Source organism: Brassica napus, chromosome C3 (genome assembly GCF_020379485.1).
Source record: "Brassica napus cultivar Da-Ae chromosome C3, Da-Ae, whole genome shotgun sequence".
NCBI lineage: Eukaryota > Viridiplantae > Streptophyta > Magnoliopsida > Brassicales > Brassicaceae > Brassica > Brassica napus.
The window spans coordinates 4,673,035-4,691,992 of NC_063446.1; the positions used below are offsets into that span (position 1 = coordinate 4,673,035).

The 18,958-nt window shown below is 32.9% G+C and overlaps 1 protein-coding gene and 1 long non-coding RNA gene across 10 annotated transcripts; one reads left to right on the forward strand and one right to left on the reverse strand.

Annotated features, from left to right (window-relative positions):
- Positions 1-6,982: 6,982 nt before the first annotated feature.
- Positions 6,983-9,418, reverse strand: LOC125584131. 9 transcript variants are annotated; one of them, XR_007321131.1, is made up of 9 exons: positions 9,142-9,410; positions 8,913-9,031; positions 8,705-8,766; positions 8,548-8,638; positions 8,321-8,445; positions 7,823-8,244; positions 7,610-7,724; positions 7,344-7,496; positions 6,983-7,270 (listed from the first exon to the last, which is right to left on the reverse strand). It is a non-coding gene; the product is annotated as an uncharacterized LOC125584131 (long non-coding RNA). The 9 variants fall into 9 exon arrangements; XR_007321129.1 differs by having other exon boundaries at positions 7,823-7,986; positions 8,123-8,244; positions 8,321-8,638; ... (1 more) ...; positions 8,913-8,975; positions 9,142-9,409; XR_007321128.1 differs by having other exon boundaries at positions 7,823-7,986; positions 8,066-8,244; positions 8,321-8,638; ... (1 more) ...; positions 8,913-8,975; positions 9,142-9,409.
- Positions 9,419-13,077: 3,659 nt separating this feature from the next.
- On the forward strand, positions 13,078-14,661 carry LOC106407418 (probable 2-oxoacid dependent dioxygenase). Its single transcript, XM_048752054.1, has 3 exons — positions 13,078-13,703; positions 13,802-14,123; positions 14,205-14,661. Exons 1-3 carry the CDS (start codon positions 13,201-13,203, stop codon positions 14,454-14,456), a joined length of 1,077 nt encoding a protein of 358 aa, XP_048608011.1. The 5' UTR covers positions 13,078-13,200; the 3' UTR covers positions 14,457-14,661.
- The last annotated feature ends 4,297 nt before the right edge of the window (positions 14,662-18,958 follow it).

Consider the following 18,958-nt stretch of genomic DNA (forward strand, 5'->3'; position numbering starts at 1 on the left):
AAGGTTTTCATTCAATCATAGCCTTGCTGTCTTTGCAAAATCGCAAATCAGCAAACTTATTTTCTATTCATTTGTTTCTCAATTTGAAGCAAGGAAAATTCATTTTACAATTCAAGCATTCATTCATCAACTTTCGTATGGATATTAGTTCATGAAAGATTCAGATTTCCTGACGGCAGTCTAACGGCAGCCGATTCACCCTACCGTGAAGATTGGACAGTAAGCAATATTCTCATTGTAACATGGATAAAACAAACAATCAAACCAAAAATCAGATTATCTATCTCAACTCGCGAAATCACAAGAGTTATGGGATATTCATCAAGCTTCCGCAACATTAACAACCATTGTTGTTTCACAAGACTTTGAGTTATTTTTACTACTATATTATGAAGATTATCCAATCTCATACGTATTACCACGTATGAGCTTGAGAGAGGGTATTGAAAGATCTAGAAGATCGAACTAATCCAGTGGTCAATATTAGGATATACATCAATATATTAAAATATGAAACTTATCATTATCTATTTATATATTATTCCATATTAGTTTGGAAAATTAAGTTGATTTATTATCTATATAAACTATGCATCTTGTAACATAATTTTCATGAGAGTCTAATAATATTATTTCTAAACACCTTTGTGTGATTTACTCTCATCAATTTGTCACTAAGTTTTCATGCGGTCTTTTTCTTATAGAGAAAGCTCCCATCTCTACTGAACCTGCAGGAAATCAACAAAGCAATATCGAGAAGATTGATTCCTCTATCCATTAAGGATCCTTTGCAAAAGCGTAATTAAGGACACAAAGATTGATTCCAATCTGGATAGAGAATCAACGGACTCAAATTAGTTAACTATGCAAAAATAATTGATTAGTAAATCATAAGAAACAAACATGATCATCGTTATTTTTTTAGAATATATTTTTAATGGCCAATTTTTCCCTCTTTTTGTCTACTTTACAAGTTTAATGCCGATGAAAAATGTTTGATTATCAAGATCTTCTATATAAATTGCATCAATACGCTGTAACATTAATGACATCCTAGCTAAAATTGAAGACTACAATTATCTTTTTCTATTGGTATATTTGGAAGACAAAGAATGACAAACTCTTTAATGGAAAAGTCATATCCCCAATTGAACTCTCCAACTTGCGTGCCTTGAAGCAAAATATTGGAGAAAAATTAATGAAAATGAGGAAACTAATGAGGATAATAAAGGCCCCCTACTACAAAGATTGGGACAGTGCCCCCTTGGATACTTCGAATCTCTACAATCAAATTAATGCTTCATGGATCGATAATGGTAGTGGTAGTGGCTTAGGATGGAGTCTAAAGGATCAAATGGGTACTGAATCTCTCGGATTACGGGCATGCAACAGAAGCCTCTCAGCCTTACATGCTGAGATAGAAGGCTTACTTTGGGTAGCTTCATGCATGAAAGACAGGAGGATAACCTTGATATGTTTCGAGACGGACTGCTTGGACCTATTGGACATGGCTACGAATCCGATGGACTCGCCACATTTCGCATCGTAAATTGATATTCTAAAAAAAATACATGAGGACTTTGAAGATGTGAGCATAATTCATATTCTTCAAAGTAGAAATGGCCGAACAGACTCATTAGCGAAAACAGAAAGGACCAGATGCTATATTTTCTTCCGTATATATCAGACATGGACAGACGTATGAGCTATTCAGAGAACCGGCTCGTCTGAGTACAACTTAGTGTAGTAAAATGGGTAGTTGGCAAAAAAAAAAAAAGAGGAACAATACTAAGCTTTGCATTATTATTTTTTATTGTTTAGGGCTTTGCATTTTTATTCTTTTTGCATCTTCTAACTCTAAAAGGCAGAAAAAGTATATTGTAGGCTTCGGATCTCCATCATCTAATTAATCGAGTAATCTAACAAGGTGCAAACACTTCCAGGCACATCTTCACGTCACCCTGGAACTCCATATTACAAGTTGTATAACAGGCTACAAGTTTTTTAGGATGCTCTGCACATTTTCTTTCCTCGCAATTAAATTTTCAGCATAAGGAAAGTTGATGCAAATCTTACATCAAGACTTGCTATGCCTTTTTTCTTCGTAAATTTCCTCAACAAAGATGGAATCTTATAATGGACTTAAATGAAAATAGTAAATTTACTGTATTAGTTTCAAAAGATGTCCAAAATATTTGTTGAAATCTTACATTACTATACATTTATGACTTCTAAATGAATGCGCTGAATCCGCTGATAACCAAACGAATTATTCTTGGATTCACCAGCCAATAGGATTGTGTTATTTCATATTCGATATCTTTAAAAAACAAACAAAATATTATCAAATTATATTATATTTTTAAAATTAAAAGGTAAAAAAAAATAAAAAAAATAATAGTAATTACAAAAAAAAATATTTTTAACGTCGTCAGCAAAACATTAAACCCTAAATCCTAATCCATAAACCCTAAACCCTAAACTCTAAATCAAAATCAATAAACATTAAAACACTCAAGGGTTTAGGGTTTAGAATTTAGGGTTTAGGGTTTAGGATTTAGGGTTTAGGTTTTAGGGTTTTAGAGTTTTTTATTTTGAGTTTAGGATTTATCCAATGGTTTACGGTTCACCCAAAGGTTTAGGGTTTATCGAAGGGTTTATGATTTAGGGTTTAATGTTTTGCTGACGACGCTAAAAATATTTTTTTGTTAATTTTTTTTTCTGTAACTACTATTTTTTTTAGTTTTTATTTTAAAAACATAATATAACTTGACAATATTTTGTCTTCTTTTCTAAAAAATATAAAATTTGAAATAATGAAATCTTATTGGTTGGTGAACCTCCATAGGATAGGAAGTGAACCGAGGAACTCTAACCAAACTACACGCAGCAAGTAACCAACCTACATTTAATAGTTGTTCTGAACTTCACATATTCTTTAAAATTTACCACTAAATTCACTTGCAATTCTTTAAAGCAATTTACTTTATAACCTATAGATACTATATATAACGTAATAGTCAAAACTTATTGTTGAGACATTATTAGATACATAAAAACATATATTTAATAAAAATGATCCAAATAAAAATTATACATAAAATAGGTCATGACTTATATATTTTAATAGATAAAATGTTTATAACTGAATAGGCTTGCATGAGCTTGGTTGTTGTTATCGGAAGATAGTGGAGCTCGAACTACCTCACTTTTATCTTTTCGACTTTTCAAACAAAAACTGATCCCATGTATAATAAAGCACAAGTCATTTGAGCCATCAAAATTTGACTTGTGTAACTTTTTTTTTAAACCTTAAAATTTAAAAAAAAAATCATAAATGTTTTTTAAAAGTTAAATTTAAAATTGTACAAAAAAATAAATCTGTATGACCACGTTTGTTTGATTGTAGATGTTTAGTAATTGCAAAAAAAGTTCCTGTTTTTTCTCTAATTATTATCATAACATGTTGAAAAATTCAGCAACTCTCAATATTAACTGTTTCATCTCCTTTCATTCAAAATTTTCTGTATTTTTCTCTCCTCTTCTTCTCTATCTATTTCATCTTCTTTGTCTTTTTTTTTTTTTAAGTTTTGAGTATGAGAAAGATCTTTATTCTTCTCTTTTAAAAAAAAAATCTCTATGATTCTTTATTTAGAAGTATAAGTTGAAGATTCTATCAGATTCTACAAAGGAATCAGAAATCATAGTTTTCTTTCAGAGTACTACCATCAGAGACATGAAATGATTTCAATGTGAAAATCTTTATCTTGTGGAAAAAGGTAAACACATTTACATTTGTAATTTTGATATATAAAACTGTTTAAATAAACGAAACTCAGTTTTGTATACATTTTTTATATACAAAGAAATAGATCAAGCTTTTGTGAAGCAAAACATGATAAAGGTTAAAAGGGAGTTTGAAAAATGAGAGTGCTGTTAATCTCTATTATATCATATACTAGGATAGGCCCGCCCTACGGGCGGGAATTGATGGATCAAGTTTTAGAATATGTATGTGTCAATTTTATACACTATAAAATAAATAAATTAATCGGATTTGGTCAAAAGAAAATGAAATATTGATTTCTAATACTATTATATCATAATTTTGTGAGGGTATATAAAATAATGGGTAATGATGTTTTTTTTTTTGGAGAAATCTTTGTTAAAGTTATTGTATTTGTTTAGTAGAATGTTAGATACTTATAATATTAACAACGGTGATTTTTTGGCATTTGTTTGTTTTTTTTTGTGTGATATTTTTTTGGTTATATTTGCTTATATATTATATAATTGATCACACTATTTCTTTTATTAATAAAAAAAGAAATGGAGAAATAAGAAACAAAAAGAAAAATTAACAAAGGCGACAAATGTATTATTTAAAATGGATAAATTAAGTACAACTTATTGTTCTTAAAAATGAGAAAATATTTCTACTAAAATATTGTATCTCGACATGTATGGCATCTTACGTTCATTCGGATCCAATCAATTATGCGTTGATAATGATAGATATGGTTGCATTGCAATAAATTTATAAACCCGCCTTTTACAATCTGCTCAATGCATATAGTGCAAGGTTCATCTTCCTCCGCTGGTGAGGGTGCTCTTCTTTCGGTATGCAGGTTTTTTGAAGCTATGTGAATTGCTTGGGGATTGAAATATGTTATATATAGTTATAGATGTGTACCCTTGTAATTATGCATTATGGATTATTATGTATTTCAGTAATTTTGTAATTATATTTGTTATATCTTGTTAGGTTTTTTTTTTACAATTTTCTGATATTAATCTTTGGTTGTGGTTTAATCATTTTCAATATTAATTTTCCAAAGCTCAAGTTTTGTGACTAAAAAATGAAAAGGTTATGTAAGACTCACTCCTTATTTTATTTTTTGTTAACCTGTAATGGAGTTATGTATTTATACAAATTTTCACTAAATCCATCATATTCGTCCTTTTTATTTTCTTTTGCAAGGCTGGGTTCGGTGCAACAAAACAAAATTCAATTACTTGCAAGTCAAGCTTGTTGTTACTGCCATCAAGTCACTTATACTTGTTTCTCGACCATGGTTGATAAGAGATTTGGACTTATAATGATGATAAATTGACTTTCGTTACATTTAAACGAAGCTACATATGTAATTTGTAAAACATTTGTTATTTGTCTTTTTATTCTTCTTACTGATATGACCTTCTTTTTATCTGGGACATTTGAGAACGGCCACTTTATTACAAATTTGATTAACAACAATAGATTTCATGAATGAAATCCGATAATAAGTGGAAACTAAGAAGCTTTGGAATGCTTGAAGGACCGGTTTTTGTAAAATATATAATTTTGTGTAAATTTTCTTTATGTTAAGTTGGGGTCGAGTGTTTGAATGGGTCACAGCTAAAGCTTGGAATGCTTGAGTGGTCTCTCTGGCTTCTTCAGCTAATATGACAGAAGCATGATTTGTGGACGCCATGTTTTTTTTTCTCTTTTGAGATATTGTAAGGACGTAGTTACTTCGTATGCTTGACTGTGAATACTTTTATATTGTTTTGTGTCTGTGGTGCTATGTTTAATTATTCAAACGGAGATATATGTTTTTACTACGGGTAATTGAAGATTTCAATATTCTTGCTAATAATTGACAGCTTGAATTTTAGCCGTAATTATAGTATTCGAATATGGGAACAATATTATTTTTGAGTATACGGTTTGAGGCGTAGTTGATGTTGTTGGTGTGATTGCTAATAATCCGGTTAATCTTGATACCTTCGTTTGTTGATATGGAAATAATATTGAGTAAGATAATCTTGGCCTATAGGGCCATTTATTTATAGTAAATATATTTTACTAAATTTAAGGCCATCAGTTAAGGCTTTAGTTATTTTGTATTTTAATTAGACCAACAACAGAATTTGAGTAATTGTTATCTAGCTAATACCGTGTGAATGAATGCTTCACTTGAGGTCGGACTTGTATATTATTATATAAGTGAGTGCTTAGATGCACGTTGGTAAATTATTCTTTTTATAAGTGCTTAGATGCACGTTAGTAGTGTTTATTCTTGGGGGATTCTATTTGTTTATGAGTTTTTTTTAGTAAGCATATGGTAGTAAATTAAGATGTTCTGGATATATTGGACCATTGAAACATAATATTTGTGGGTCACAGACTCCAAAATGAAGCCATCAAGCTTTACAAACCTTTGAAAAACTGAGTATTGATTTCATCAGAGTATTAGAAGGAAAAACGATAGAAAAGAGGGAGTATGAGTATTTTGAAAATTTGATGCGGAGTACACTCGATTACGATATCTTTGTCGAAGCTAAGAATTCTTCAGGAACACATTGGCTGCTTTCCCTGCAATGAAAGTGATAAAGTCAGTATTAGAAATAAAAACAAACCTGAGATATCACACCATCTAAACCTACTTAATGCTAGTCTTTGCGCTCGAAGGCCCTTGAAGATCTCTTTCTAGACAATATTGGTTACTGCATCCACACCGTCTAAATCAGAGGTATCGTCTAATATCCTAAGCCCCTCCGGTGTTGTTACTCGTGATAGCGCCACATACAACTGGCTGTGAGTGAAGACTGTCCTAGGAAGATATAAAGCACCTGATTCAAACTCTGTCCTTGACTTTTATTGATTGTCATCGCATAGAAAAGACGAAGCGGATATTGGCGGCAGCATAACGTGAAAGGATGCATGGTGTCAAGAGGAGAGAGCTGTATCCGAGGGACCAATATTCCCAGTCATGATCTTTTGTTATGATACATTATATGTTAAGTAAAATGATATGAAACGTAGACATCGAATTTAATTGTCTGAACCGTTGGTCTTTGTCTTTTTGTTGTATTTTATTGTAGCGAAGAGTTTACACATCAAAAATGAATACTCAAGTAATATTAATAGAATAATACTCCATTTCAAGCAGTATTTCAGTGATCCAAATATAAATAAAAATCTTAAATACAGAACAACTGGAAAACGTGATAGATTTAATAAAGCTTGTCTGTAACCAAATATAAAATAACCAAGATTCAAAGATTAAGTGGTCAACAAAACATGGATAAAAAAACACATGCGTAAGCATTACTGAAAGCGGAAAATACTGCACAACTTCAAGTATCCAATCCTCTCCACCTATGCCGTACGTGCCTTCTTCTTAATTCCTGAGGATCCTTGCACCTGACTGCTACCACCAGTCTCCACCTTAACACCAACCGAGATGGCACCACTGTTGTCGTCTCCATTGTCATCATCACCTCCCTATTCAGATCAAAATAACCAATTAATATATACCGTGAAGCTAACTGACCGTAATTTAGTACATGGAACTTACATTGACAACAAACTGACGGAGCGGCATACGGTCACCTTCACTAAGGATGCAGGAGATCGTAAAAATTTGATGGTTTTCAGTGAAGTTGTATGCACTGACCTTGACCTGGAACTTGTAGGTTTTACCCTCCATGTCTGCAACAAATGGAGGTGCCTGAGTGTCCCACGGGTTCACACCATCACCAGCATGAGGAAGCAACCGTTGAATGCAATCTCATGAGTAAAATTTCAAGACGAAGATGCATGACAGGCAGAGTAAGAACATACCAAAAGATGGCAAGCTTCATAGGGTCTCATATTATGCAGTTTTGTCATAACCCAATCAAAACAAACAAAGAGGCCTTCAGCAGTTTCATCTGCAATGGACATCTCCACCCGATACCTAGCAGTCAGTTAGCACGTATCAAAACTCAAAGTTGACTATGTGTGTGGACACAAACGCCAATGAAAGTAAATGCGGTGTGAACAAATTGAACATACATCAGTCTTCAGAACACCAACAACATTAGTATTATTACAATCCAGACATGTGAAAGCGAGACAGTGCGTTGGAGCTTCTTGGTACAGTTGGAGCAAGAAACGTAGCACCATCCTTTGTCCAGCTTGATACCAGTGACCTTCTCAGTGCAGATGAAATCAATCTCCTACATTCGTAAATCAGCAGCATCAAACTTTTAACTTTAATTCATTCCATACTCAAATAATAATATATGGTTGTTACACCTGAGAGGAAGCAGAATTGACAAATTCATTGAGATCAGCTACGCTCAGGGATTCCACCTTGTCGTAGCCCTTAAGCAATGGAGCTGCTGGCGCAAGCCCAGTGTCTTGGGCAACCACTGCGATGGTTTCCTTGTCAAAGTATATGCGTGTGCCTGAAGTGGCATTCAGAAACAGATGACCTGAAAAATAAAAATGCTTTTAATGTACTGAGAATACTTAAAAGGAGACTATGTGATGTTAAGCTCAAGTAATTACCTCCCACAATTTTGGGGTTGATACTGGTTGCAACCAGAACCCTTGGATCACCTCCCATTGATTCAAGTTGATTGTGGAGCTTGACAGGCTGTGAGTCGAACATACTCATAGTGACCGAAACATCACTGATAACACGTACATAAGAAAAGTGATAAAAAAATGTAATATTTTTTAAATAGAAAACCAGTATTAAAATCTAAATGGATCAATATGGAAGAATTAGCTACTTATCCATTTTAATGGTTGTCATCAAACGGTTCTTGTCATGTGGAGGGTCGGTGACAGTGCTCTTCGCAGCAGTTACCTCACCGATAATGTCTGTGGAATGATAATTATTAGATAACTAAACAAAATAGACAAATTTACAGATAAGAAGAGCAGTACCTGGAAGCTGAGTGTTTGTGTTGGCAAGACCGAGCAGCTCGCGAACCGGAAAGATTCCACACCTATCGGAATAGCCGGTTCGGTTATCTCATCAAAACATGTTGAATCGCTGAAACGAATCATCATAGAGGAGTCCGACAGTCGGTAATTCTGATTACATCGGGTCACATCAAAACCGGCTAGGGAATATAGCGATTAGCGAACCCACCTTCAGATTAGGCATGTGAATTGCAAGCCGGTTCACATTCACCGTCGCCGGCATCATGGTCGACTAAACAAAAAATGATAAAAAAATCCTGTAATAAAGATTCAACACGACGGACGGTTCTGAAGAAAATATTAAAAACAATCACTAATTAGTTCTGAAGATCTAAACATGAATTGTTGATAGAACAAACCAAGGTACTTATGAACTCAGGTAAAGGTTCAGAACAAACCTGGGAATCAAGCAGAAACATATCGACTCCCATGAGTTCGCTACCCCATCGGACGTTCATCGGCTCCAAGAAGCAGAGCAACCGGACTTGAATGGTGGAGGAGCATCGTCCGGTCTTCAAATCGAAAAGGAAGATCGCCGCGTTAGCCATATTCAGGATATAAGTTTCATAGAGTGACGGAGACAAAATATATTCGAAAACCCTAATACAAATTGAAATAATGTAAGGCCAGATCCGATTAAAAAACCAACGTAAGACAAAGTTTAATGAAACACAAAGTGTTTGGTTTTTTTAATGAAACGCAGTGTATTTGGTTTTGGACACGTGTCGACTCCTGACGAATCCATTTAGTGACGTGGCTCACTGCAGAAAGAGAGAGTCTCTTCTTTATGTTATTAGATGTGAGGCTCGGTTGGGGAAACATATTCCAATTTAAATACTAAGTGTTTATGTATATATTATTCTAAAGTTTGTTAACTCTACTAATCTACCTATGATTTTTTTCTTGCCAATATAAAAAACGTTTGTACAGGTAAATATTCATTTAAGAGATTTTAATGACAGTTTACATACATTCGATATTAAAAACATTATATGAAATCTATTATTTTATTCAATGTGCTAAGCTTATGATCCAATGTGTTATCTAGGTTTAAAAAATATGTGATTTTGATAAAAAAAAAGTATGATTAAAATAATAATTTATTTTTGATATGTTGATAATCATATCAGTTTTAAGATTTGAAAACTTTTAATACAGTAAAATTAATTGATCCGTGCGACCTCACGGGAGATAATACTAGTTAAAAATAAAAGAAGAAGCGGAGATGCAGGGTAACGATAGCCTGTACCTTCTCGCATGCTAAGCGAGCGCTCTACCATCTGAGCTACATCCCCATGACACTGGTAAAGTGTAACTAAAACTTGTCAGTATATACCTAGTAACTAGGTTAAGACTCGCGTTTTGCGCGGAATCAACATTATATATATAAATTATTTTATGTATTAAATATTTTTACATATTATAAAATAATAAATATATATTAAATAATTAAAAGTCAGTAACTATTAAAAATATAATTAAATTGGTGCGAACATATAAATTAATTGTATTAATCCAAAAATTTTTTTTTATTTGATAGGATATGTTATTAAATTTAAATGATACTAACATAGATAATATATTTTAGTATATTTTTAATATTAATGTCTATTAAATGATGATTTCTACTCAAATAGTTTTTTGATCATTTGTATCTTTTATAGAAAAAAAATTTAAATTACTGATAACAAAATTTTCATTGTGGGATTAATAGTTTTAGTAATTTATATTTAAAAAAAAATAAGTTGTCAATGATCGTTCAAAACTTTTATCAAAAAAATTGTTCAAAGTAAATTTTGAAACTAAAATATTGTATTTTATATGGTTTATAGTTTAATTTAAAACGATATATATATTAATCTTATTAATTAATTAAATTAGACTTTTTACTTATATAATTTTTGTAATCATTTGTATTTTGTCATAACAAAAATTTTAAACCAAAGATCATAAAATTTGAATGTGAAACTTTTAATAGTTTTTATAATTTATAACCGTTTGTAAAAATTCAAAATAGAACATATACATAAAAATCTAAATTTTTATATATGGTTATTGTGGTTGTTTAATTTATTTAATAGCTTAAAATTAAACCAATATGATAGAAGATACACTATTTTTTATCAAATCTTTATTATTCAAAATCATTAATTACCATATATACTTTAGCCACATTAGACAATTCCGTAAATTTTATTTAAGGAAATAATAAAGTACATTAATGATGAATTTATTGTTAGTTTAATAAAAAGCTTATTATATAATTAGATAGACTAACATATTTCTCTAATGATTCTAAAAATTATTATAGTGATGACATGTAACTAAAAAAGAAATTGTAATGCTTTTCAAATAATATAAATGTTGTTGGTTTAGGTAACTGAATATTGTTCGTGAAAGTGACTAAATGAGTGGGGATGATGACTAAAGATTTTTTTTTTCCCTTAGTGATTACAATTTGAGTAAATGACAGCTAAAGAAATTAAAAGAGATCAACCGAATCTCTTGGAGGATGCTTCCGGGTCTTTGATTGGTAAGCTGCTGAGACCGGTTCAAAGCTAAAAACTATTTGCAAGGCATCTTCAATTTTTTTTTATCGCTAACATATTTAGTGTGGTAGAATCTTGTTTATAAAATTATAGTTCTACTTTCTGTGAATATTTCCGAATTCCGAACGAAATCTTATTTCAATTTTTGTTGTTGTTGAAATGTTAAAATCTTTTAGCTGAAAAAATAAATCAAGACTAATTTAAGCACATGACTGGTCAAGTCGTAAGCACACCTACCAGAGAGAGAATTGAGGCATGTGGTTCAAGAAACGTTTGGGGCTCGTTCTCTCACGTTTTATTTTGGTTCCACCTACCTACTTAATCACCCATCTTTTGTTTTCTTCTCCCTGTCTTGCTCCTTTATTTTCTTCTTCTTTTAATTAAAAACAAACATAACTTAATTAATTATAAAAATGTTTTAGGTTACAAACTAGTGGTTACTGATAAGTGAAAAGAATAGTATATAAATCACATTTAAAATCAATCAATTTGAGGTTTAGGGTGCCGCTAATTCTTTTAGCAAAGTATGCATGATGCGGTTTATTTTCGTCAGATATTCAACGGGTAATAGGCCTACAAATTAGTTTTTTTTAATAAATTTTATGTGGGTCAGATGACCAATTGATTTGGTCATTTACTCTGGTAGTCCGTTTTTTTCTTTCAAGAGTGAAATCTTTTTAATAAAAAAATGGAATTTTCCCCGCTTAATTGATAACCATTTGTTATCATTGAGGGTTTTCTAAAAAATGGGGTTGACAAAATATGAAAAAGAATACATTAACACACTCTTTGATTCTAAAAAAAAATTGTCTGGATTGTTTTTTTGTTGAATCAGAGAATAGCAATTTGTTTGGATTGTTTCATGTATATATGTCGTATATGTAAACAAGAAAAACAGTTACAAGGTCAGAATAGAAGATCATTAAATGATTTGGTAACGTAGTGTTCGAAAAATTTTGTTTTTAAAAGGGTTATGTACTTTTGTTGTAAGAATAAGGATCTCTGGTTAATCATCAAGTAATTAGTGGACCTAATTTTATATTTTATATCAAGAGTATTAAAAATAACGATTGTTGGTAAATTTGTTTTAATTTTTTTAATATGTTTTCCTGTTTTACATTAAAATATCGAGTTAGATATTAGATAATATAAACATTAAATTTGGACAATATAGTCATTTCACTTATGAGTATGTGTAGTTTTCAAAACAATAAAAAGAAAGTGTAGTTTTCAAAATATAATCTCATCTAAATGTATTTTTCCAAATTTTTCCTATTTTATGTCTTAATTATAGTATCATGTATATACAATATTTTGAAAATAAAATAAAAATATATAAACTGTAATATAAAATAATTTAATTAAGAAAATATAAATATAATAATGAAATATATTCTTAGACTTTTACCATATATATATATGGATGATTTTACCAAAATATATATATATATATATATATATATATATATATATATATATATATATATATGATTTCTCATTAGAAACATTGAAAATATATAAAATATAAATAAAAGTAATCAATATTTTATTTTATTTTAACCAAATTTTTTTGTCTGTAAGTTTATAATATTATTAATAATAATTACGATACTATTTAATAGTTTTCTGGAGAATATTATTTAATAGTTATATACGCTTGACGGCACCATTTTAAGATTTCCTCCATTAATATTTAAGAAATTGCAAAATGAACCATTTAACTTCTAAAAGTTTCTATTTAAATTGATTAATTACGCGGCAGTCCTTCTCTTTGGCCTGTATTTCATGCTTTCACCCGTATTCCTCCTTATATGTAGTGACACAGTTAGGTGACTCAAGACACAACACAAGTTTCTCTCTTTCCTCTAATTCATTTTAACACTAAGAAAATAAAGAAGGAAGTATACAATGGCGGGAACATTTGACCGTGCGGGTGAGGTAAAATCATTCGACGAGATGAAAATCGGAGTGAAGGGTCTCGTCGACGCCGGAATCACAAAAATCCCACGCATATTCCATAACCCGCAAGCCACGGTAACTAACCCTAAACCTCCTTCTACGTTGACTATCCCTACGATAGATCTCCGAGGTGGCGTGTTAGAGTCCACGGTCACAAGAAAGGAAGTGACTGAGAAGGTTAAAGACGCCATGGAGAAGTTCGGTTTTTTCCAGGCGATTAACCACGGGATTCCACTCGAGGTCTTGGAGAAGATGAAAGATGGGATCCGTGCGTTTCACGCGCTAGATCCAGAAAAGAGGAAAAGGTTCTATAGCCGTGAAAAAACCAAAGCGATTAAGTATAACTCTAACTCTGATCTCTACGACTCTCCTGCTGCGAGCTGGAGAGATACCTTAAGTTGTTTTATGTTCCCTGATGTTCCAAAAACCGATGACTTACCAGACATTTGTAGGTACGAACACGGCTTTTCTTGTTTTAAATTAATCTTTGGACTAACTTAATATTTTTGTTTGATGGGTTTTGAGAGTTTATTTATGTTGAATGTTTTAGCGAGATCATGTTGGACTACTCAAAGAGAGTGATGATGTTTGGGGAGTTAATATTTGAGCTCATATCAGAATCCTTAGGGCTGAAGCCTAACCACCTCAAAGAAATGGATTGTGCAAAAGGCTTGTTGATGCTCTGTCATTGTTACCCGCCGTGTCCTGAGCCAGACCTAACGCTCGGCGCCACTCAGCATACAGACAGATCTTTCATCACTATACTTCTTCAAGACCATATTGGAGGACTTCAAGTTCTCCATGATGGATACTGGATCGATGTTCCTCCTAATCCTAATGCTCTTATCCTTAATGTTGGAGATCTCCTACAGGCAAGTTGTTGTTTACACTTATAATCAAACGGTCCATAATTAGTAAGAAAACAAGGTCTTCATAGTGTTTTTTTTTTGCAGCTTATAACGAATGACAAGTTTGTGAGTGTGGAGCATAGAGTTTTGGCAAATGGAGGTAAAGAGCCACGCACTTCGGTTGCATCTTTCTTTGTGCATCCTCCTTCAATAAGTCCGAGAGTATATGGACCCATTAAAGAGCTTTTGTCTGAAGAAAACCCTCCCAAGTACAGGGAAACCACTCCGGAAGCCTCCAACCACTATGTGGCTAGAAAAGGTGATGGGAACAATTCGTTGAGCCATTTAAGGATCTGAACAAAATTGGTGAACCTGATCTGAATCTATATTGTTGTTTACTTTGTGTTTCCAATAAAATTTTAGTGCACACAGATGCACAATATGGTTTCTGAAGTTAATACGTTATTTCGTACGTTTGAGAAAAAAGAATAAACTACATGTTGTACTTCCAATAAAATGTTTATTTCACGTTTGATCTAATAAGATAGGGCTTTTTGCAGAATTGACCTATAACTTAAAGTCAAACACAAAACTAACCTCTTTTTTTTTTTGAAAATTGGTTTTGTCCTATTCACCCCACAAGTTCATATAATTTACGAAAATGCCATCAAATTTTTTTTTTTTTTTTCGAAAATGACATTTTTACTCTCTCACCCTCATCATCTTCAAGTAATTACAAGATTGTCATTGTCATCAATACCACAACCACCATGAACAACCAATTTGAAGCTCTTAATGCTCCCAAAATCGATTTACCCTTCTTCTTTTTCCATTCTTGTGAACTAAACACAACATATCTCTCACTTTCTCTCCACAATGAGCTAAAAAAAACCAAGATTTTGATTCTAAATTTTTTATGGTTCATAGAGTCATAGAAGCTAACGATTCTGGGTGGGTTACTTTCGTTTGTGATTCTGTGTGCTTGGAGAAGCCTTATGTATGCTAAGGAACTTATCTCACCAATTTAAGGTATGACATCGAGTTTTATTCCAGATCTGTTCGTCAGACGACTTACTTGGGAAGTCGTCTGGCTGTAGACAACTTACCTGGAAGTCGTCTGGTCAACGCAGAGGTTATTTTTGCAATTGACTTTGAAATCTGTAACCTGAGACGACTGAAAGTTAAGTCGTCTGTTTTTGTTTGGTTTCAAAAAAATTTCCAAAGAACCTAGACGACTTATATTTCAGTCGTCATAGGTTAGTTTTGCATTTGACTGGATAATTTCAGAAGTTTGACTTCCCCAGACGACTTACATTTCAGTCGTCCGGCGAAAATTAAAATAATAATATTTTTTTAAAAGTAGACGACTTACAGTTAAGTCGTCATACGTTAGTTTTGCAATTGAAAAAAAAACTTCAAAATTTAATGATACACAGACGACTTATACTTCAGTCGTCCACGAGATGACTTACTTGTAAGTCGTCCAGGATTTTTTTCTGAGATTCTGGTCAAACCTCGTAAATCCTGGACGACTTACATTTCAGTCGTCTCGTGGACGACTGAATTATAAGTCGTCTGTATATAATTAAATCTTGAAGTTTTTTTTTCAATTGCAAAACTAACCTATGACGACTTAACTGTAAGTCATCTACTTTTAAAAAAATATTATTATTTTAATTTTCACTAGACGACTGAAATGTAAGTCGTCCAGAAAAGTCAAACTTCTGAAATTATCCAGTCAAATGCAAAACTAACCTATGACGACTGAAATGTAAGTCGTCTAGCTTTTTTGGAGTTTTTTTTAGCCAAACAATAGTAGACGACTTATTTTTCAGTCGTCCGAAATAACAGATTTCAAAGTCAATTGCAAAAATAACCTCTGTGTTGACCAGACGACGTATAGTTTAGTCGTCTGGACAACTTAGATTGAAGTCGTCCGCGTCTTCTCCGGTAGTTTTTAAGTCTTCTACGTTAGTTTTTGAATAACTTGTATTTTTAAGAGTGATAAGTAACTTCAAGATATGTAAAACTCATATTTACAAAATATGTTCTCTCCCTTAGTTTTACTAAATTTGACTAAGTTTTTCAACGCAAACTTATAATAAAATATGATATGCTTTGACTAGTTACTATTGTTTGTTTCCATCTCTTAAGTATTATTGTTATAGACAATAATGATGACTATTGTTATGAGTTGGAAGAAGGGTTAAAATACTTCTTAAAATGTTGTATCAATATAAAGCTACCAACATTCTTGTTTATTAAGATGAGAAAAAGGCCATTGGAGTTTATTATTGCATATGAGAGATCCAAAGATAAGAAAAGGCTACTGAAGTCTATTATTTCATTGATTTGTAAATGTGTAAACACATTGTTAGCACATTTAATACATCTTGGAAAACATTATTACTGATTTTACAAAAAATTCACAACTAAAAGAGTAGACATGCAATTCACAAAACATACCACAAACAAAACTATTATAGATCATTCCTCTACAAAGACAAGCTTGGATTCCACTTGAGTAGACAAGACCACACGACTTTTAAGAAGTCCAGACGACTTCTAAGAAGTCCAGACGACTTCCAAGAAGTTCAGACGACTTTGTCAGAAGACTTTTAGGAAGTTCAGACGACTTCCAGACGACTTTACAGGAAGTCCAGACGACTTTACAGGAAGTCCAGACGACTTTACAGGAAGTCCAGACGACTTTACAGGAAGTCCAGACGACTTTACAGGAAGTCCAGACGACTTTGTTAGAAGACTTCCAAGAAGTCCAGACGACTTCCAGACGACTTCCAGACGACTAACAGGTAAGTCATCCCAGAAGTCTTCCAGATCTGAAAAACCTGCATATTAAATCCAGATCTGAAAAACCTGCATATTAATTTACAAGATTTATAAATTATTTTTAAAATAAACTGGTACCAGACGATTTAAACTTCAGTCGTCCAGACGACTTCCAACATCTCAGACGACTCAGACGATTTACTGGGGCTATATTAGTAAAAATGGCTTCTATTTTTTTGTTTGGTCACAAGGGGTTGAGCTGTAATTTCACTAGGCTTTTAGGTTAGTTTTGCATTTGATTCAAGTTTGGGTATAGGTTTGGGATTAAAATCAAGTTGTGGGTTAGTTTTGGCAAAAACCCCAATAAGATATGACCATCTATTATTTAATCCCCTCTATTACCACGCGAGAAGTTTTCAAAAAGAATATTGATATATCACTCTCTTGTTGTTTCTGCTTACGATGTATGCCTAACATTTATTTTTGTTAGATAGTACAAAGATTTTATTACTAAATTGATTACCATATAATCCTCTATATATTAATTGAAGATCATTTAAAAAGTTGTAATCTTAAATTTGTACTAATTAAAAAGAGATCATGCTTAGGTGCCACTTAATTAGGATATGTCAATTTAGCTTACGTGGCAGCTTAGGAATCAATTGAAAACATGTTGGTCCAAATCTAATTACTAGAGAATTTTATATTAACTCAAAATATAAGAAGCGTGTATTTTTTCCTTAAATAAAAGCTACATAATTACTTAATATGATAACATATATATGGAAAATAATGATTATGAATAATAAAGATTTGATAACAATTTTACACTACAAGAAAACAGGGGGATTCTGATGGCCGAAATCGTCGGAAATTCGTCAGAATAGACCGATTCCGACGAATTTCTGACGAACCCGTCCGTCGGTATCGTTTCGTCGGAAAAAAAAAATTCGTCGGAATTTCGTCAGAACTTCCGACGACTTTCTGACGAATACCGAGAAACGTCATTCTGACGAACTTCCGACGATATTACGATGCGGATACACGAGACCAGAGTTCATCGGAAAAACTACGTACCGACGGAGAACGTTCCTCGGACACTTCCGCCATTATTAGCCAAGAAATATATAAAATATTTATTTAAAAAATATAAAGATAAATAATAATAAAAAACTTACAAGTTCATCCTCCTTAGTAGACATAGAGCAAGCACCGAGGTTGTGCACATACATACCTTTCCCGCCACGATCGCTCTTCCGGTTCCTGGAGTTCCTAGAAGACGTCTCTGCAGTTTCTTCCTTCTCCCAATGAGCTATCAACTGCTCCCACACCGACCCGTTGATGAACCGTGGCTTCTTGTTCTTCTGCCAAACTGTCTTCCACGAGTTTATCTGCTTTGTGTAAGAGTCCATGGCCTTTTCGTTGAATTTCTTACGGACTGTTTCCGTAAGATCGGAGTGCCAGTTGAACTCTTGCTACAAAACAAACACAATTTAATAAGTAAATATATTTAAAAAATGTTCAAACTTTAAAAAAATGAAGAGTTACTATACCGCGAACTGACGAAACCACAACTCTCGTTCGTCGGAAGGGATCACACTCCACTTTGGATATCCAAAACGGAGCATGGAGTACATCATCTGGTTGATGCTCCGGCTAATGCCATTTTTCGACTTGGTGAACCTTAAAAAAAATACAAGTTAGCAAGTTAATTAAAGGAAAAAATATAACGGTACAAATAAAAAAAATACTAACCAAGTGCTATGGCCTCGTCGTGGGTTGGTTTGGAGAAACGGGAGATGCTCTCGACCTGGTTGTTGAACCAATAGATGAACCGGCATGACCCCCGGATCCTGTTGAGCAGCAGCGTGAGGGGCAGCGTGAGGGGCTGAGGGAGCTGGAGCGAGAATATATACGGGAACCGAGTCATGAGACTATCCCGATGCACGGGAACTGCTCACCGAACTACGTCGAAGACGGGCTGCGGGGCGGGCTTCATCCTCGGCCCTAAAAAAAAAAAATTAACCCATCAAACATATTTTCAAATCATTTCTATTTTTAATGTTTTC

Bases quoted from the DNA above. Each gene is read 5' to 3' on its own strand.
- LOC106407418 (XM_048752054.1), top strand. From the start codon at position 13,201: ATGGCGGGAACATTTGACCGTGCGGGTGAGGTAAAATCATTCGACGAG. The intron at 13,704-13,801 runs GTACGAACACGG...TGAATGTTTTAG, and splicing joins GACTTACCAGACATTTGTAG to CGAGATCATGTTGGACTACT. The intron at 14,124-14,204 runs GCAAGTTGTTGT...TTTTTTTTGCAG, and splicing joins ATGTTGGAGATCTCCTACAG to CTTATAACGAATGACAAGTT.